This window comes from Saccopteryx leptura, chromosome X (assembly GCF_036850995.1).
Source record: "Saccopteryx leptura isolate mSacLep1 chromosome X, mSacLep1_pri_phased_curated, whole genome shotgun sequence".
Taxonomy (NCBI): domain Eukaryota; kingdom Metazoa; phylum Chordata; class Mammalia; order Chiroptera; family Emballonuridae; genus Saccopteryx; species Saccopteryx leptura.
The window spans coordinates 64,442,301-64,459,275 of NC_089516.1; the positions used below are offsets into that span (position 1 = coordinate 64,442,301).

The 16,975-nt window shown below is 42.3% G+C and overlaps 1 protein-coding gene across 4 annotated transcripts in view; it reads left to right on the forward strand.

The window, feature by feature from the left end:
- Positions 1–14,032, forward strand: part of HDAC8 (histone deacetylase 8) — a 288,934-nt gene extending 274,902 nt beyond the window's left edge. For 2 of the 4 annotated variants that reach the window (XM_066357082.1, XM_066357083.1), the window contains one exon: positions 13,463–14,032. In XM_066357082.1, coding sequence (XP_066213179.1) covers positions 13,463–13,679 — 217 coding nt within the window. In that variant the 3' untranslated portion in view covers positions 13,680–14,032. The remainder of the gene's footprint in view (positions 1–13,462) is intronic. The other 2 variants (XM_066357085.1, XM_066357084.1) reach the window with 2 other exon arrangements.
- Positions 14,033–16,975: the final 2,943 nt, after the last annotated feature.

The following is a 16,975-nucleotide window of genomic DNA, read 5'->3' on the forward strand; positions in this document are numbered from 1 at the left end:
AAAGGGTCTCTGCCAAGATTTCCAAAAGACAGGATTGCCTGAGTGCAGTGTTTTGGTTTACAAAGATTTTTTATGGCACTGACCAACATCTATCATCTTGCACTGGTGGTGGTGGCAGCTACAGCATCAACGAGAGTAGTATCACCTACTCTCACAATATATCTGAGCACCCGTAGCTCACTGCTTCCATCATTGTCCTCCACCACCACCCCCACCCACACACACAAACACACAAACACAGAGAGCACTAAAATCTAATCTAAAACCAAGAAGACCATCTTAACCAGTGATGGCACAGTGGATAGAACATCATCCTGGAATGCTGAGACCCCAGGTTCGAAACCCTGAGGTCGCCAGCTTGAGTGCAGCTCATTTGGCTTGAGCGTGGCTCATTGACTTGAGTGCAGACTCACCAATTTGAATGTGAGGTCACTGGCTTAAGCCCAAAGGTCTCTGGATTGAAGCCCAAGGTCACTGGTTTGAGCAAGGGCTCACTGGCTCGGCAGGTGCCCACCCCATCAAGGCACATATGAGAAGCAATCAATGAACAACCAAAGTACCACAACTATGAGTTGATGCTTCTCATCTCTCTTCCTTCCTGTCTTTCTCTCCCCCCCCCACCGCATGCATGCATGCTACAATAAGAATAATAATAAAATAAAACAAGAAGGCCAAGCAAGAGTATGACACCCCTTCAGTTTCTGGCCTGGCCTGGCAGCCATGATGCTGGCGTGGGTCAGGGGAGGGAGCTAGGCCAGGAGACCTCATGCTGACTTGGAGCACTGGGGACTTCAAGCTATGCTGAGACCAGGTGCTGAAAGATCACAGAGCAAACATGAGACCACTGCAGAACTATTTTTATGGCTCCTCCAAGGAAAGAATCCCTCCACCACACTCCTCAGCTGTTCACAGCTGAGTTCAGTGACCCTTCACTTCAGGGTTCGTTGTGATGGCTAATATGACTTGAATTGTGGTTTTTCCTTTCACAGGGCCTTGAGCTACTCTGGCAGCTGTTGGCACTTCCAGATGTTCATGACACACCCTACCTTCAGTACTCCAGTTAGCAGCCATGCCTTTGGCTCCAGTAAAGGCCTTTGGGACCACTGGGACTGTAAACCAGAATGTGCAGAAGGAGTTGGCAGTGCTAAGACTGGCAGTCCTTACTGGCTCAATCAGGATGGCATGGTTAATAGATTGTGCCTGCCAGGCAATCATCCTGAGAATTTACCTTCCAGGAAGCACCTAGAAGCTGAAAGGAGTCTCTCTGACTTTCAGGTGGCATCCAAGGCCTAATCATGATATGCCTTGAAGTGAATGGGGACTGTCAGCATTTAGCTCCTTTATGCAAGAGAGCAATGGTTTGTCTCCGGTTCAGGCCTAAAGTCCCAGCTTCCATTTCCCACTGGTGTTTGGGTGGAGCAAAATGGAGCAAATGGCTTTCACAAGTCTAAAACATTATACAGATGTAAGGTTGTATTATTCTTCCTGCCGCTGCTATTCCCATTATGCTGGATTTCCCAACCCTGAAGTTTTGTCTGAAAAAGAAATACTATGGAGAAAGCACATGGACCAAAGAACCTGGAGCTGTAACTCCAAAATGCCTAGGAGACATTTCCCAGCAGATAAACCACTTGGAGGGTGAGCTCCATAGGCTGACTGGCTGGCAGGCAACCAGCCCACTTCTGTGATGTCACCTCAATTCCTTGTGCCTATCCCTCCAGCAGATTTAGGCACAGGAGGGAAGAAAAAATGAATCACAGGCTATTTTAGAAATTGCTTTGATTCCATTTGAGGTTACAGCAGTCCCTTGCAAGCTAAGACCAGAGCACCCTAACCATCAGGGTAGCATGCTTTAAGTGCTGATATCTTGTAAATGCCAGAAGCCTGATGAGATTAATCCACAGTCTCAAGTTCTAATTCAGGTCAGAGGCAGGCAAGTGGTAATTGGTGGTTATACTTAATTATCATTGAAAGGCTTTCTGATGACAAGAGAGATCTACATTCCAAGGGAAGCAATAGAGTTGACAATTAAGAGCTAAGACAAAATCAGCCATCCATATCAACACATGCCCCATAGAAATCTTTTGTTCTGCCATAATTTCTAGGTAGAATGTGAGACCCTCAAGCCTGGTGGTGAAGGGACAGCAGCTGCAAAACTTTCTCTAGCCCTCAAACACACCAGATGGATCTCCTCTTCATCTTAAAAAATTATTCACAGGCTCCCCATGTCCTCTAGGATAAGACCATGGCCTTCTCGACTCTGGATATTCAGGCCTCTGACCATCTCTCCATCCCTTTTGTCCCCTGTCCTGACCCTCATCCTGTGCTCTGCCACAAAAAGTTCACAGCTACTTTTATACATCCTTGCTCTGTTCCTACTGCCTGGAACATTCTCTCCTTCTTTGCTCATCAAGATGCCACTTCCTCTATAAAGCCTTCCACACCCTCTATTTGTATGCCCTGGGCACTCTTTGCAGACTGATATTTAATTGCCTTGTTGTTATGGACTATTACAGGGGTCAGGAAACTTTTTGGCTGAGAGAGCCATGAATGCCACATATTTTAAAATGTAATCCCATGAGAGCCATACAACGACCCATGTACATTACGCATTATCCAATACAAATTTGGTGTTGTCCCAGAGGACAGCTGTGATTGGCTCCAGCCACCCGCAACCATGAACATGAGCGGTAGGAAATGAATGAATTGTAATACATGAGAATGTTTTATATTTTTAACGTTACTTTTTTTTATTATTAAAGATTTGTCTGCAAGCCAGATGCAGCCATCAAAAGAGCCACATCTGGCTTGCGAGCCATAGGTTCCCGACCCCTGGACTATGATGTGTTTGTCTCTATATATGCCTTCCTCACTAGACTAAAAGCTCCTTGAAAGAAGAACTGTGTCTAGTTCTCCTCTGTGACCCCAGAACCCAGCATAGGGCCTAGCCCATTATAGACATCAGTAGTAAAGGCTTGTGAAATGAGTTTAGAGATAAAGACCAGATTGGGCTGAGGGAGCTGGATGATGGGAGATGGGTGGGGTGGAGGTGTGCATCATCCAAGATTCTCAGATACTAGAGGCTACAGAGGCTGATGGTGGCAGAGCAGCCTGGGACCAGCTTTCCAAGAACAATCCCTATAATGATTTTCCCTTCAAAATGTGCCTCATGTACCTCTGTATGAGAGACCATTTGAGGTGACACAAAGACATTTTTTTCACTTGAATAGTCATTTTATTTTACTTTATTTTATTTTTAAGATTTGATTTATTGATTTTAGAGAGAGAAGAGAGTGATAGAAGGGGGAAGATGAGCGAGAAGCATCAACTTGTAGTACTTGCTTCCTGTATGTGCCTTGACCAGGCAAACCTGGGGTTTCGAACCTCAGTGTTGCAGGTCAACACTTTACCTACTGTGCCACCACAGGTCAGGTTGAGTAGTCATTTTATTTTAATGTATTTTTTAAAATATAGTTAAACACATCAAGTCTGATTACTACCACCACCACTACTACTTAGGGTAGATGACTCAAAATAGGTATTATAATTTTTAATGTGAGGTGATATAAATCAAAATATTGTTACTATTAATACAGATGTTAAGTAGATATGACAACATTTCTGAGAGGGGTACTCACATGGTGGAAGCTTTGAAAATACTTTTCAGCAGTCCTAAATTCATTTCTTTGTTCCTTTGTGATGCTATTCAGCCTCCAAGTGTTCTGGGCTCACCTCCAGCATTCCTCCAAACTGCTTATAACACTGACTGTGTTCAGAACTCAATTGCCACTTAGCCCAGTTGTATGGATTCTCCTTTTGTTAGCATATGTTGGCTCACTTCAACCACATGTATAAGGGCCTTAAGAGCAATGACAAAGCTACAAGCCTTTGTGGACTGAATGGGAAAGTGCTTTATCAGCTGCCCCATAACTCTACAGATGTTTATTTCTTCTATGAATATTTATTTACCCCTATTCATGTATCAGATACTGTTGAGGGTGCTAACAGTAGAGTGCTGAACAAGACAGACAAGGTCCGTGCTCTCCTAGAGGTTGTGACAAGAGACAGACCACAAGCAAATAAATACACAAGATGTTTTCAGTATGCTAAGTGCATTGAAGAAACTAAAATAGGACGATGGGACAGAAAATGAGTTAGTGGCGGTGGCCACTTAGATTTGGTGGTCATAAGACCTGTCAGGGGTGACTTTTGACTTGAGATCTGAATAATGAGAAGAGTAAGAAATGAGACTATCCAGGGTTAGAACATTCCAGGTGGAAGGTTGCAAGTACAAAGTAGGAAGAAGCCCTAAGAAGGAAAAATGGCTCATGTGTTCCAGCAACACAGAGATGCCCCATATGGCTAGAACAGAGTGAGTAAAGACGATTGTGGTAGGAGACAGGAGACAGACCCTGTAGGGCTTGATAGCTAAGTAATTTAGACTTTATTGTAGATGTGGTTGAAAGCTATAGAGGGTTTTGAGCATAGGACTGATGTGTTCTGGCCTAAGGTTTAACAAACTACTCTGGCTGCTATAGGATGGTGATGTAAGAGGTGATAGTGGTTTGGAGTAATGTTATAGTGGTGAAGGACAGAGGGAGGTGGGTGGATTGTAATATATTGTGGAGGCAGAATTCACAGGACTTTCCAATGGATTGAAAGAGAGGTTGTAAATAAAGGAAAAAATGAAAATAACCCCAATCAATGTCATAAAAAAAGCATGTGAGGGAACTGTTCTGTATCTGTGCTGTCCAATATAGTCAACACTAGCCACACGTGGCTATTCAAGTCAATTAGAATTAAATAAAATTTAAAGTTCAGTTTCTCGGTTAGACATTTCAAGTGCTCAGTAGCAACATGTAACTGGTGGCTACCATATAGGCAGTCCCCAGGTTACGAAAAAGATAGGTTCTGTAAGTTTGAAATGTTTAAGTATTTATATGCACAGAAAGGTAAAAATAAATACTATACTAAGACAAACATCTTCTAAGTTGTATTTAATAGGTAAATGTACTTGTTCCAACTTACATGCAAATTCAAATTCAACTTAGGAACAAACTACAGAATCTATTTCATTCATGACCCAGGGACTGCCTGTATTGTGCAGCACTGATATAAAACACTTCTATCATCAAAGAAAGTTATATTGAAACAATGCTGCTCTGCATTAAAAAAAAAAAAACTAAAAAAAATTTTAAAAACCTAAATATTACAGGAATAAAAAGACAAGCCACAGAGAGAAATATTTACAAAACCCATATCCAACAAAGAACTAGTATCCAAAATATACAAAGGCCTGACCGGGCAGTGGTACAGTGGATAGAGTGTCGGATTGAGATGTGGAGGACCCAGGTTTGAGACCACAAGGTCGCCAGCTTCAGTGCGGGCTCATCTTGTTTGAGCGAGGCTCACCAGTTTGAGCCGAAGGTTGCTGGCTTGAGCAAGGGGCCAGTCAGTTTGCTGTAGCCCCCCCCCCCAGTCAAGGCACATATGAGAAAGCAATCAATGAACAACTGGGGTGCCACAATGAAGAATTGATGCTTCTCATCTCTCTCCCTTCCTGCCTGTCCCTGTCTCTGTCTCTGTCACAAAATAAATTAAAAAATAAAATTAAAATGCTTTAAAAAATATACAAAGAACTCTTAAAAGTCAACAAGAAAACAAACACCCTAACACCCTGGCCAGTTTTCTCAGTCGATAGAGCATCAGCCCGGTGTCTGGATGTCCTGGGTTTGATTCCCAGTCAGGGAACAGCTGAGAAGTGATCATCTGCTTCTCTTCCCCTCCCTCTCCCCCTTCTCTCTCTCTTCCCCTCTTGCAGCAAGTGGCTCACTCGATTGATTTGAGCATTGGCCCCAGATAGAGGTTGCTGGGTGTATCTCAGTCAGGGTGTATGAGGGAGTCTGTCTCACTATCTCCCCTCCTCTCACTTAAAACACACACACACACACACACACACACACAATTTAATTTAAAGAAATGGATCAAAAACTTTAACAGAAACCTGACCAAACAATATATACAAATGGCAAGTAAGTGTATGATAATATGCTTTCTATCATGTCACTAAGGAATTGAATGATGGAATAGCACTACACACCTATTACAATAGCTAAAAACAAAGCACTAACAGTACCAGATGCTGGCAAGGATGTGAAGCAACAAGAGCTCTCATTCATTGCTGGTGGGAATGTAAAAGGATGCAGTCACTTTGGAAGACACTTTGGCAGTTTCTTACAAAGCTAAACATAGTTTTACCCTATGATCCAGCAATTGTGCTCCTTGCTATTTACTCAAATAAGTGGAAAACTTATGTCCACACAGAAACTTGCACATGAATGTTTATAACAGCTTTATTCATATTGCCAAAACTTGGTAGCAACCAAGATGTCCTTCATTAGGTGAATGGATAAACAAACTGGTACATCCAGACAATGGAATATTTTTCCGAGCTAAAAGAAATGAGCTATCAAGCTACAAAAAAAAAAAAAAAAAATGTGGAGGGAACTTAAATGAGTATTGCTATGTGAATGAAGTTAGTGTGAAAAGACTACATGCTGTATGATTCCAACCATAAGATATTCTGGAAAATGCAAAATTATAGAGACAGGAAAAAGATCCGTGATTGCCAGGACTTTGGGGGAAGGAAGGAAAGGAAAAGTTGAATAGACGGAGCACAGCTTTTTTTAGGGCAGTATAACTATTCTGTATGATACTACAATAGTAGATACATGTCATTATATGCTTGTCAAAACTCAGAAAATCGTAGAACACCAAGAATGAACCCTAATGGAAGCTATGGACTTTGCTTACTAATAAAGTACCATTATTCATTCATCAACTGTAACAAATGCACCACACTAATGCAAGATGTTAATAATAAGGGAAACTACCTACCAGGGGAAGAGGGAAGCAGGGGGGATACAAGAGCTCTCTGTACCTTCTTCCCAGTTTTTCTGTAAACCTAAAACTGCTCTAAAAATAAAGTCTATTAATTAAAAAAGATTAAAGAGAGTGCTCACTAGCATCTTACTTGGCAAAGAATAAACACTCCATAAGTGTTTATTGAATAAAAAGATGAACAAGTGAGTCAGTCAGTTGATGAATCAGTAGAACCCAGACCTCCTGAGTCCCAATTCAATATTACTTCTTATACATCAGAGGTAGAATGACAATATAATTTATTGTCCAAACCAAGATGTTTGAGAATGGAATAAGGTTCCATAGATGTAAGTCAAAACCGTCCCAGAGATCACAAACTGGGAGCCCATGAGCCACATCTTGTCTCAAAAATTGTTTTGTTTGGCTTCACATACTTGTGTCCCACACAACGTTCTTTTTTTATTATTTTAGTTAGAAAATTAAATTTAACAGGGTGACATTGATCAATAAAAGTACATAAGTTTCAGATAAACATTTCTATAGCATTTGAACTGTTGATTATGTTGTATACCCACCACCCAAAGTTAAATCATTTTCCAACACCTCATATTTGTCCCTCTTTTACATCTTTCCCCCATCCCTTCCCACACATCCCCCTCCTCTATATCCCTTTCCCCCACATACTCCTCCCCCTGGTAATCACTTCATGGAGCGAAAAACACACAATGGAGAAAAGAAAGCCTCTTCAATAAATGGTGCTGGAAAAATTGGAAAGCCACATGCAAAAGAATGAAACTTGACTATTGTTTGTCCCAATAGTCAAGATTAATTCAAAATGGATCAAAGACCTACATATAAGATCTGAAACAATAAATTACATAGGAGAAAACATAGGTACTAAGCTCATGGACCTTGGCCATAGAGAACAATTTATGAATTTGACCCCAAAGGCAGGAGAAGTAAAGGCAAAAATAAATGAATGGGACTATATCAAACTAAAAAGCTTCTGCACAGCAAAAGAAACTGACAACAAAACAAATAGGCAGGCCCTGGCCGGTTGGCTCAGCGGTAGAGTGTCAGCCTGGCATGCGGGGGACCCGGGTTCGATTCTCGGCCAGGGCACATAGGAGAAGCGCCCATTTGCTTCTCCACCCCACCCCCCTCCTTCCTCTCTGTCTCTCTCTTCCCCTCCCGCAGCCAAGGCTCCATTGGAGCAAAGATGGCCCGGGCGCTGGGGATGGCTCCTTGGCCTCTGCCCCAGGTGCTAGAGTGGCTCTGGTCGCGGCAGAGCGACGCCCCGGAAGGGCAGAGCATCGCCCCTGGTGGGCGTGCCGGGTGGATCCCGGTCTGGCGCATGCGGGAGTCTGTCTGACTGTCTCTCGCCGTTTCCAGCTTCAGAAAAATGCAAAAAAAAAAAAAAAAGAAAAAGAAAAACAAAACAAAACAAAAAAAAACACAAATAGGCAGCCAACTAAATGAGAGATGATATTTGCAAACAACAGCTCCAATAAGGGGTTAATATCCAAATTATATAAAAAAGCTCAGCAACAACATTCTTCAAAATTTCAAATCAGGGCCCTGGCCGGTTGGCTCAGTGGGAGAGCATCGGCCTGGCGTGCGGAAGTCCCGGGTTCGATTCCCGGCCAGGGCACACAGGAGAGGCGCCCATCTGCTTCTCCACCCCTCCCCCTCTCCTTCCTCTCTGTCTCTCTCTTCCCCTCCCGCAGCCGAGGCTCCATTGGAGCAAAACATGGCCCGGGCACTGGGGATGGCTCCGTGGCCTCTGCCCCAGGCTCTAGAGTGGCTCTGGGCGCAACAGAGCGATGCCCCGCATGGGCAGAGCATCGCCCCCTGGTGGGCGTGCCGGGTGGATCTCGGTCTGGCGCATGCGGGAGTCTGTCTGACTGTCTCCCCGTTTCCAACTTCAGAAAAATACAAAAGAAAAAAAAATTGAAATCTGTTGTCCACATTTAATGCTGTGGAAACTCTGTATTAAAATGTAAATTTCTCACATCTTTTGAAAAATGGAAAGTTATTGGCCCACATTCTTGCACAGTTGTGAATGGCTAGAGCTGAGTAGCAGCTGCCCTCTATGTGAATATGTATCTTGCTGTTAGGCACAAACCCCACCACTCCCTTTTGTATCTCTTACTCTAGGCCAAGTGTGAGTTTTCATTTATCATGTCACTTATACCATTTTGGTTTTGTTTTCTTTTGTAATACAGTTAAGAAAAAGGAGAACTATTTCCTATACTCATATCATGATTCAAAGTAGGAAAAAGAAAAAAGAAGGATCAAGAAGTCTCCATATAGCCCTGGTCAGATAAGTCAGTTGGTTAAAGCATCATCCCAATGCACAGAAGTTGCCAGTTCGATCCCCGGTCAGGGCACATACAAGAACAGATCAGTATTTCTTTCTCTCTTTCTCTCTGTCTCTCTCCTTTCCTCTATCTCTAATATATATATAATTTAAAAAAAAGAAGGCTCTATATATCTTGCCCCCAGTCTGCTGTACTCACATATGGTACATTATTGGCGTCTATAAGCATTTGACTTTACCCTTCTGATTTATACACTGTGTCTCCCCAGACCCCAGAAATGCTGGCCTTTAGAATTTTCTCAGGCTACCACCCACTGCTGGAAAAACTAGAAGTGAGGGGAAAACAATGGGCATTATTTAAGCTTGCATTTTTATTGTTACCCAAACTCAATATTGCTCAGCATCAACTTTTGGTGGAAATCCTTTCTGTTGTTTTTCTTAATTGCCTCCAAATGTAACTGGAGAGTGAGACAGAGCAGCAAAGAATAGAGCACCCACCTTTCCTTTTTGTAAACATGTGCTGTTAGAATACTTGGACATTGAATTATGTTTATCCTTGCATCTACTCATTCTAGCTATACCCACAGATGGTAAGACCCTAGTGTCAGCATAAGGATCCCCTGTAGGTTTTCTTCAGCAGAGGCAACAACACAAGCAAAGACCAATGCAGAGACAAGAAAGTATGGATAAGGCAAGGTTAAGTTGTGTTGTACTTATTCATAGGTAGTTGGGAGCTGCTGAAGTTTTGTGTGTTTTCTTGGAGGCAGGGGAGGCATGTGGTCATAGCTATCAAATTGGGTGGGTAACAGCTCCAGTTAAGAGCACCAGTTAAGAAGCTGTTGCAGTGAACTGAATAATGAGAGAGAGAACTAAAGTGGACACAGTGGAACAGAAAGGAGAGGGCAGATTTGAAAGACATCTTGAGGTTAAGCTTGGCAACTCATAAAATGTGGAGGAGGCTTGAAATAAGAGATGAATAATCAAAGATTATCTACAGTTTAGGAGCTTAGAGGTTTGACACACCAAAAGCATGACCCCCAAAAATTAACTTTTGCTTTGCAAGAATTAAGAGAATAAAGATACAAGTTACACACTGAGATAAAATATTTACAGATCATATATCAAACAACAAATTTGTATCTAGAATATATAAAGAACTCTCTAAACTCAACAGTAAAAATCCAATTAGCAAAAGACATAAAGAGGATGTCCAGACAGCAAATAAGCACATAAAAAGATGTTCAACATCATTTGCCATTAAAAAATGCAGATTGAAACCACAGTGAGAGATCCCTACACAGCTATCAGGATGGCCAAAATAAACACTAGTGACACCACCAAATACTGACAAGAATGGTAAGAAAGTAGATCAGTCCGATATTGCAGATGGGTATACAAAATGCTACAACCACTCTGGAAAACAGTCTGACAGTTTCTTATAAAACTAAATATGCAACTTTTATACATCCCAGCAACTGCACTCTTCGGCATTTATCCCAGAGAAATAAAAACCATGTTCACACAAAAACTTATACATGAATGTTCATAGCAGCTTCATATGTGAGAACCAAAAACTGGAAGCACCCAGATGTCCTTCAATGGCTAAATAGTTAAACTGTTCTACATCCATACCATGGCATTGCTGCTGTGCAATAAAAATGTACAAAGTTAATGCACACAACTTGGATGCATCTTAAGGGCAGTATGCTGAGTGAAAAAGCCAATCTAAAAAAGTTATATAGCCTGACCTGTGGTAGCACAGTGGATAAAGCATCGACCTGGAATGCTGAGGTCGCCGGTTCGAAACCTGCACTTGTCTGGTCAAGGCATATATGGGAGTTGATGCTTCCTGCTCCTCCCGCCTTTCTCTCTCTCTCCTCTCTAAAATGAATAAATTAATAAAAATAAAAATAAAAAATAAAAAAGTTGTATACTGTATGATTCCATTTATATAACATTCTCAAAATTATAAAACTGGAGACCAATTTAATGATTTTCGGGGTTTGGCAGGGTGGGAGGTGGAGGACTACTGTAACAAGGTAGCATGAGAGAGATCTTTGTGGTGATAGAACAGTTTTGAATTTCCTTGTGGGAGGTTTACATATAGACGTGTGATAAAATTGCAGAGAATTATATACATTTGCATGCACATGCAGACGCACACACACACAAATGAGTACATGCAGAACTGGTGAAATGTGAATAAGGTCTGTTACTAATGCCTATGTCAATTTCCTAGGTCCATTTTTTTGTTGATTTTTACAGAGAGAGGAAGAGACAGAGAAGGACATCAATTTGTTGTCCCACTTATTCATGCTGTCATTGGTTGATTCTTTTATGTGCCCTGACCAGGGAACCCACAACCTTGGCATGTCAGGATGATGCTGTAACCAACTGAGCTACATAGCCAGGACTCAATTTCCTAGTTTTGATATTAAATAATAATTATGTAAGATTTTGCCACTTGGAGAAACTTGATGGAATGTACCTCTTGGTACTTCTTTTTTTGTAACCTCCTGTAAATCTATAGTAATTAAAAAATTACAAAGTTAAGGACCCAAATAAAAAGGAATGAATTATTGACCTACCAAAAATTTTGCATGAAATTCAAAGGCATTATCCTGCAAGCAGTCTCAAAATGTTACACACTGTTTGATTCCATTTGTATGACATTCTCCAAAAGACAGCACTTATAGCCTGACAAGGTGGTGGTGCAGTAGATAGAGCGTTGGACTGGGACACAAAGGACTCAGGTTCAAAATTCCAAAGTCGCCAGCTTGAGTGCGGGCTCATCCACCTTGAGCACAGGTTCATCCAGCTTGAACACGGGCTCACCAGCTTGAGCACGGGGTCACTGGCTTGAGCATGGGATCATACACATGACTCTATGGTCGCTGGCTTGAGCCCAAAGGTCGCTGGCTTAAAACCCAGGGTCACTAGCTTGAGCCTAAGGTCACTGGCTTGAGCAAGGGGTCACTCACTCTGCTGGAGCACCCCCCCCCCAGTCAAGGCACATATCAGAAAGCAGTCAATGAACAACTAAGGTGCCACAATGAAGAATTGATGCTTCTCATCTCTCTCCCTTCCTGTCTGTCTGTCCCTATCTGTTCCTCTCTCTGTCTCTCTCTCTGTTTCTGTCACAAAAAAAGACAGTACTTATAGAGATAGAGAATAGGTAAATGGTCGCCAGGTGGTAAGGATGGGGTAGGATAAACTACAAAAGGATAGCACAGGGAATTTTGGAGGTTGATGGAACTGTTCTGTGTCATAAATCTATGCATGTGTTAGAAATCATAAAACTGAACATACAAAAAAGTCAATTGTTCTGCATGTTAATTTAAAATTAAAATTAGAACCAGATAGGTAGTGAGTGCTAATTTGTTTTTTTTTTTCTTTCTTTTCTTCCTTTCTTTCATTCATTCATTTATAGTCATTTATTGAGCACATACTTTGTTTGAGGCACTGTACTAGACTTTGGAGATCAACCAAAAATAAGACAGCCCAGGTCCCTGCCCTCAAGAAACATTCTTCCTGTCTCAGAGGAGAAATGGTTAGTAGGGGTTGGAGCCCAGTGTTTCTTATTGGAGAAGTGAAGCAAGTAGAACACTGCAGAAAAACCAAGTGAGAAAACTTTCCATTCCTAGAGCCTACTCCTATAAGATTTCAAGTGGTCACTTGTCCCTCAAAGATTCTTAGGCCCAAAGGAAGGGAAAAGCCCCCCATTTATATTTCACAGATATTCATAAGAGAAAATACTAGGAGCGTGTAACCTGCTAAAGGGGAAGAAAGATTGGGAGTGGAGGAAGATTTGATGCAGTTACTGAAGTGTAAACTCTGAATAGTGTTGCATGAATTTGTGTATGTGTGTGCATATGTTTCTGTGTGTGTGTGTGTGTGTATGTCTTAAAACAATCATTTAGCTCATGACTCTGTAGATTGGCAATTGAGCTGGGCTCAGCTGGGCAGTTCTTCTGCTGATTTGGGCTGGGTTCAACCAGCACCACAGTCAGTTGGTTGTCAAAGGCCTCAGTCACATGTCTGATAGGTGACTGGTGCTTGCTGGGGTAACTGGGCCATATGTCTCTTACGAACCAGCAGGCTAGCCAGGGCTTGCTGGTTCATATGCTAGGGTCTCTTGGTTCCCCAAAACAGCAAAAGAACAAGTTCCAGCATGCAAGTGCTTTTTTTTTAACAGCTTTATTGAGGTGTAATTCACATATGTTACCTGAGTTTGAATTTTGTTTTCTCTCCTGTTTGCAGGGAATCTGAAGCATGTGGTCTAGTTGACAAAAAGAGATCAGGTTTCCAGAGCCGAAGAGCAGTGCCTATAATGAAGACAGCGTGTTTATGTGAACAGTGTGTGGAATTTGTGACTGCAGGGAAAATTTGGAAAAAATTGCTTCCTGAAAATTTCCAAGGGGCACCAAGTGGCAGCTGGCCTCCTGGGGTGAGGCAGGCAGGCATCCCAGAGGCTTAAGTAGGCCTAGGGGAAAAGGGAGATTTCCAAAATTTAAAGTGCTTATTTTTTAAAATACACATATATACACACACTCACACATGCCGTTTATAATCTTTGAAAATTATTTTTAAGCAAGTTGGGGAGGGGGTATTTTTATTTTCTTAAAGGAAACAGATCAGAAATTAGAGGAAAGCATGGAGGTTTAGTCAACAGTTTGTGGGGTCAGGGGGAGCTGAAAGGCAGGGTTTGGGCCTCGGGACCATCCAAGTGTACCCTTTGTGAAGGGGAATGGTAATAGATTGGGAGGTGGGAAGAAGTCCACTGCTGTTATTTTTAGGATTATTGATCAATTTTGTTTTTAATAAAATCTTTGAAAATCTACCTCTTTGTCCTGTTGTCCTCATTATAAAGTACAGCTGACAGCACACAACTCTAAACATTCCCTCTCCCAAAAGTGTCAAGAATAACCATGCTGGTTCCATGTTCTGCTCTAGTCCAGCCTAGGAAGCTAACTCTGAGTGCTGGACCTCACTGAGAAACTAATGTGTCCCCACTAAGTCCTGGGAACAGAAGACTAAGATCAGTCTGTGCTAAGGCACATCTATGGATTGCAGGAATACCGGTGCTGTAACCATGGGGAGGGTCTTGTTGGCACCCAGGGAGGATCGATCCCTGTCTGTGGAGCAACTCAGGGATGGGAAGGGCATGTGGCATGTCACATCAAAGAGGGGCACTTTGATTATTAGAAAGCTGGGTTCACTAGCTTGAGTGAGGGGTCACTGGCTTAAGCCCAAAGGTCTCTGTCAAGTGTAGACAGTCAGCACACTTGATGAAAATGTGTTACAGTTGTGATGCATTCATGTTACTGTAACCTCGGGAAGAAGGCAGGATAGCAAAATGGGGATGGGGTAATGAGAGAAAAATGAGGAATCCAAACATCATAACTTTATAACTTGGCTCCCCAAATATTTATGAAGCTCCTTCAACTACTCGGACTGGGATAAGAGAAAAGGACACAGCCCCATCCTGCCCATCTAGGAATTCCCAGACAAGACAACGGAGGAAGGAAAGAATTAGATCCCAATATGTTTCATGCTCTGTCACCAACCTGAACTCAGAGCGGTGGGAGCACTGAGGACAGAGCAAGTCGCCCTACCAAGGTAGCATCCGGGAGAGGTTCAAAGGGGATGATATTTGAACCGAGCCTTATAGGGTAAGTTGTATTTCTTCAGGCCACTGAGCACTTTCCACTGAAGGCAGTGGAAAAAGCCTTGAACATGTCCAGTGATGGGAATAGCCAAGCTTTTATTAAACAGCATTGGAGCCTGACCAGGTGGTGGCGCAGTGGATGGAGCATCGGACTGGGATGTGGAGAGCCCGGGTTCGAGACCCCAAGGTCGCCAGCTTGAGCGCAGGCTCATCGGGTTTGAGCAGGGCTCACCAGCTTGAGCCCAAGATTGCTGCTTGCGCAGGGGGTCACTTGGTCTGCTGTAGCCCCCTGGTCGGAGCACATGTGAGAAATCAATCAATGAACAACTAAGGAGCCGCAGTGAAGAATTGATGTTTCTCATCTCCCTTCCTGTCTGTCTGTCCCTATCTGTCCCTCTCTCTGACTCTCTCTGTCTCTCCCAAAAGAAAAAATAAACAAAAATAAATAAAAATATTTCTATACATTTAAAAATAATAAATAAACAGCATTGGGGTGCCTGGTCGTCTGGGAATACCAGTCACTTCAAATGCCCACTATTCTAATTATATATTCTCAGCTTCAGGGCAGTTTGACTTATACCAACTTCAGAAAATACAAAAAAAAAAAACACAAAAAACACAAAAAACAAAACTCAACAAAAAATAGAAGAGGAGGTAGGCACTGAATGGGGTAGTTGAGGGTGGGGGGAGGCCAAGGAAAGGAAATGGGAACCCTGAATACCCAGCTGCAAGAAACCATCCACCAAGGTCTGTCATCTCAAAGGCTCCCTTTCCCAATGCTTTGTAAGGGACCCACACCCATAGTCATCACCCAAATTCCTATAAAGACCTCAGTCCTGAGGGGCAACCACCTGGTAAAGTGGTGAGTAACTAGTGCTCCATTTTCCTTTCAAGGAACGGGTTTCTGTTGCTTAGGCCAATGAGGTGGTGTTTTCTGTTAAAAACAAAGCAGACTGCTTTTCATTAGATTCTTTTTTTTTTCATTAGATTCTTGTTGTAAAAAAGTAGCCTTAAAAAATCTCATAGATAGAACTAGAAAAAAGTTTAAATGTTTTTATTTAAAAAGAAATACTCAAAGGTGGGCATGGCATACATGAAGCAAGGAAGGCAGATTAAGAGTTGCCCTGCTCAAGTCTAAACTCATCAAGTTTGTACACTTGAAATATGTGCAGCTTTTCATTGCTTTTCATCTCTATCCCTTCCCCCCTCTCAAAAACTGAGGTCCCAGGTTTGAAACCCCGAGGTTGCCGGCTTGAGCACAGGCTCATCTGGCTTGAGCACAGGCTCACCGGCTTGAGTGTGTGGTCACTGGCTTGAGCATAGAGGATCATAGACATGAACCCATGGTCACTAGCTTGAGCCCAAAGGTCTCTGGCTTGAAGCCCAATATCGCTAGCTTGAGCCCAAGGTCACCAGCTTGAGCAAGGGGTCACTGAGTCAGCTAGAGCCCCCCCACACACACACACCCCATCAAGGCATGTATGAAAAGCAATCAATGAGCAATTAAAGTGATGGCAGCTACGAGTTGATGCTTTTCATCTCTATCCCTTCCCCCCTCTCAAAAAACATATATATAGCTCTTGGTATATCAATTATACCTCACTACAGGTGTAAGAAACAGAACCACTCTGCTGAGAGTTATAAGTACTTAGGAGGAAAAAAAGAGACTGGAAGGAAATACACCAGAGTATTGACTGAGGTGAGCTTCTGTGAAGGAAGATGGTATAAGGATGGTTTTATTTTTTTTTCTTTCTACTTTTCAATATTTTCCAAAATTTCTCTAGTAAGCATGGTCTAGTTTTATAATAGTAAAAATAAATCAATAAGCTTAAAAATTTATCTGTAAGGCCCTGGCTGATGCTGCATTGGTTGGAGCATCATTCAGATGCACAAAGGTTGCAGGTTTGATCCCCAGTCAGGGCACATACAGGAACAGATCAATGTCTCTGTCTCTTTCCCTCTCTCCCTTCTTCTTTCTCTAAAATCAATATATAAATTTATTTATTTATTTATTTATTTATTTATTCTTTGCAGAGACAGAGAGAGTCAGAGAAAGGGACAGACAGACAGGAAGGGAGAGAGATGAGAAACATCAATTCTTCATT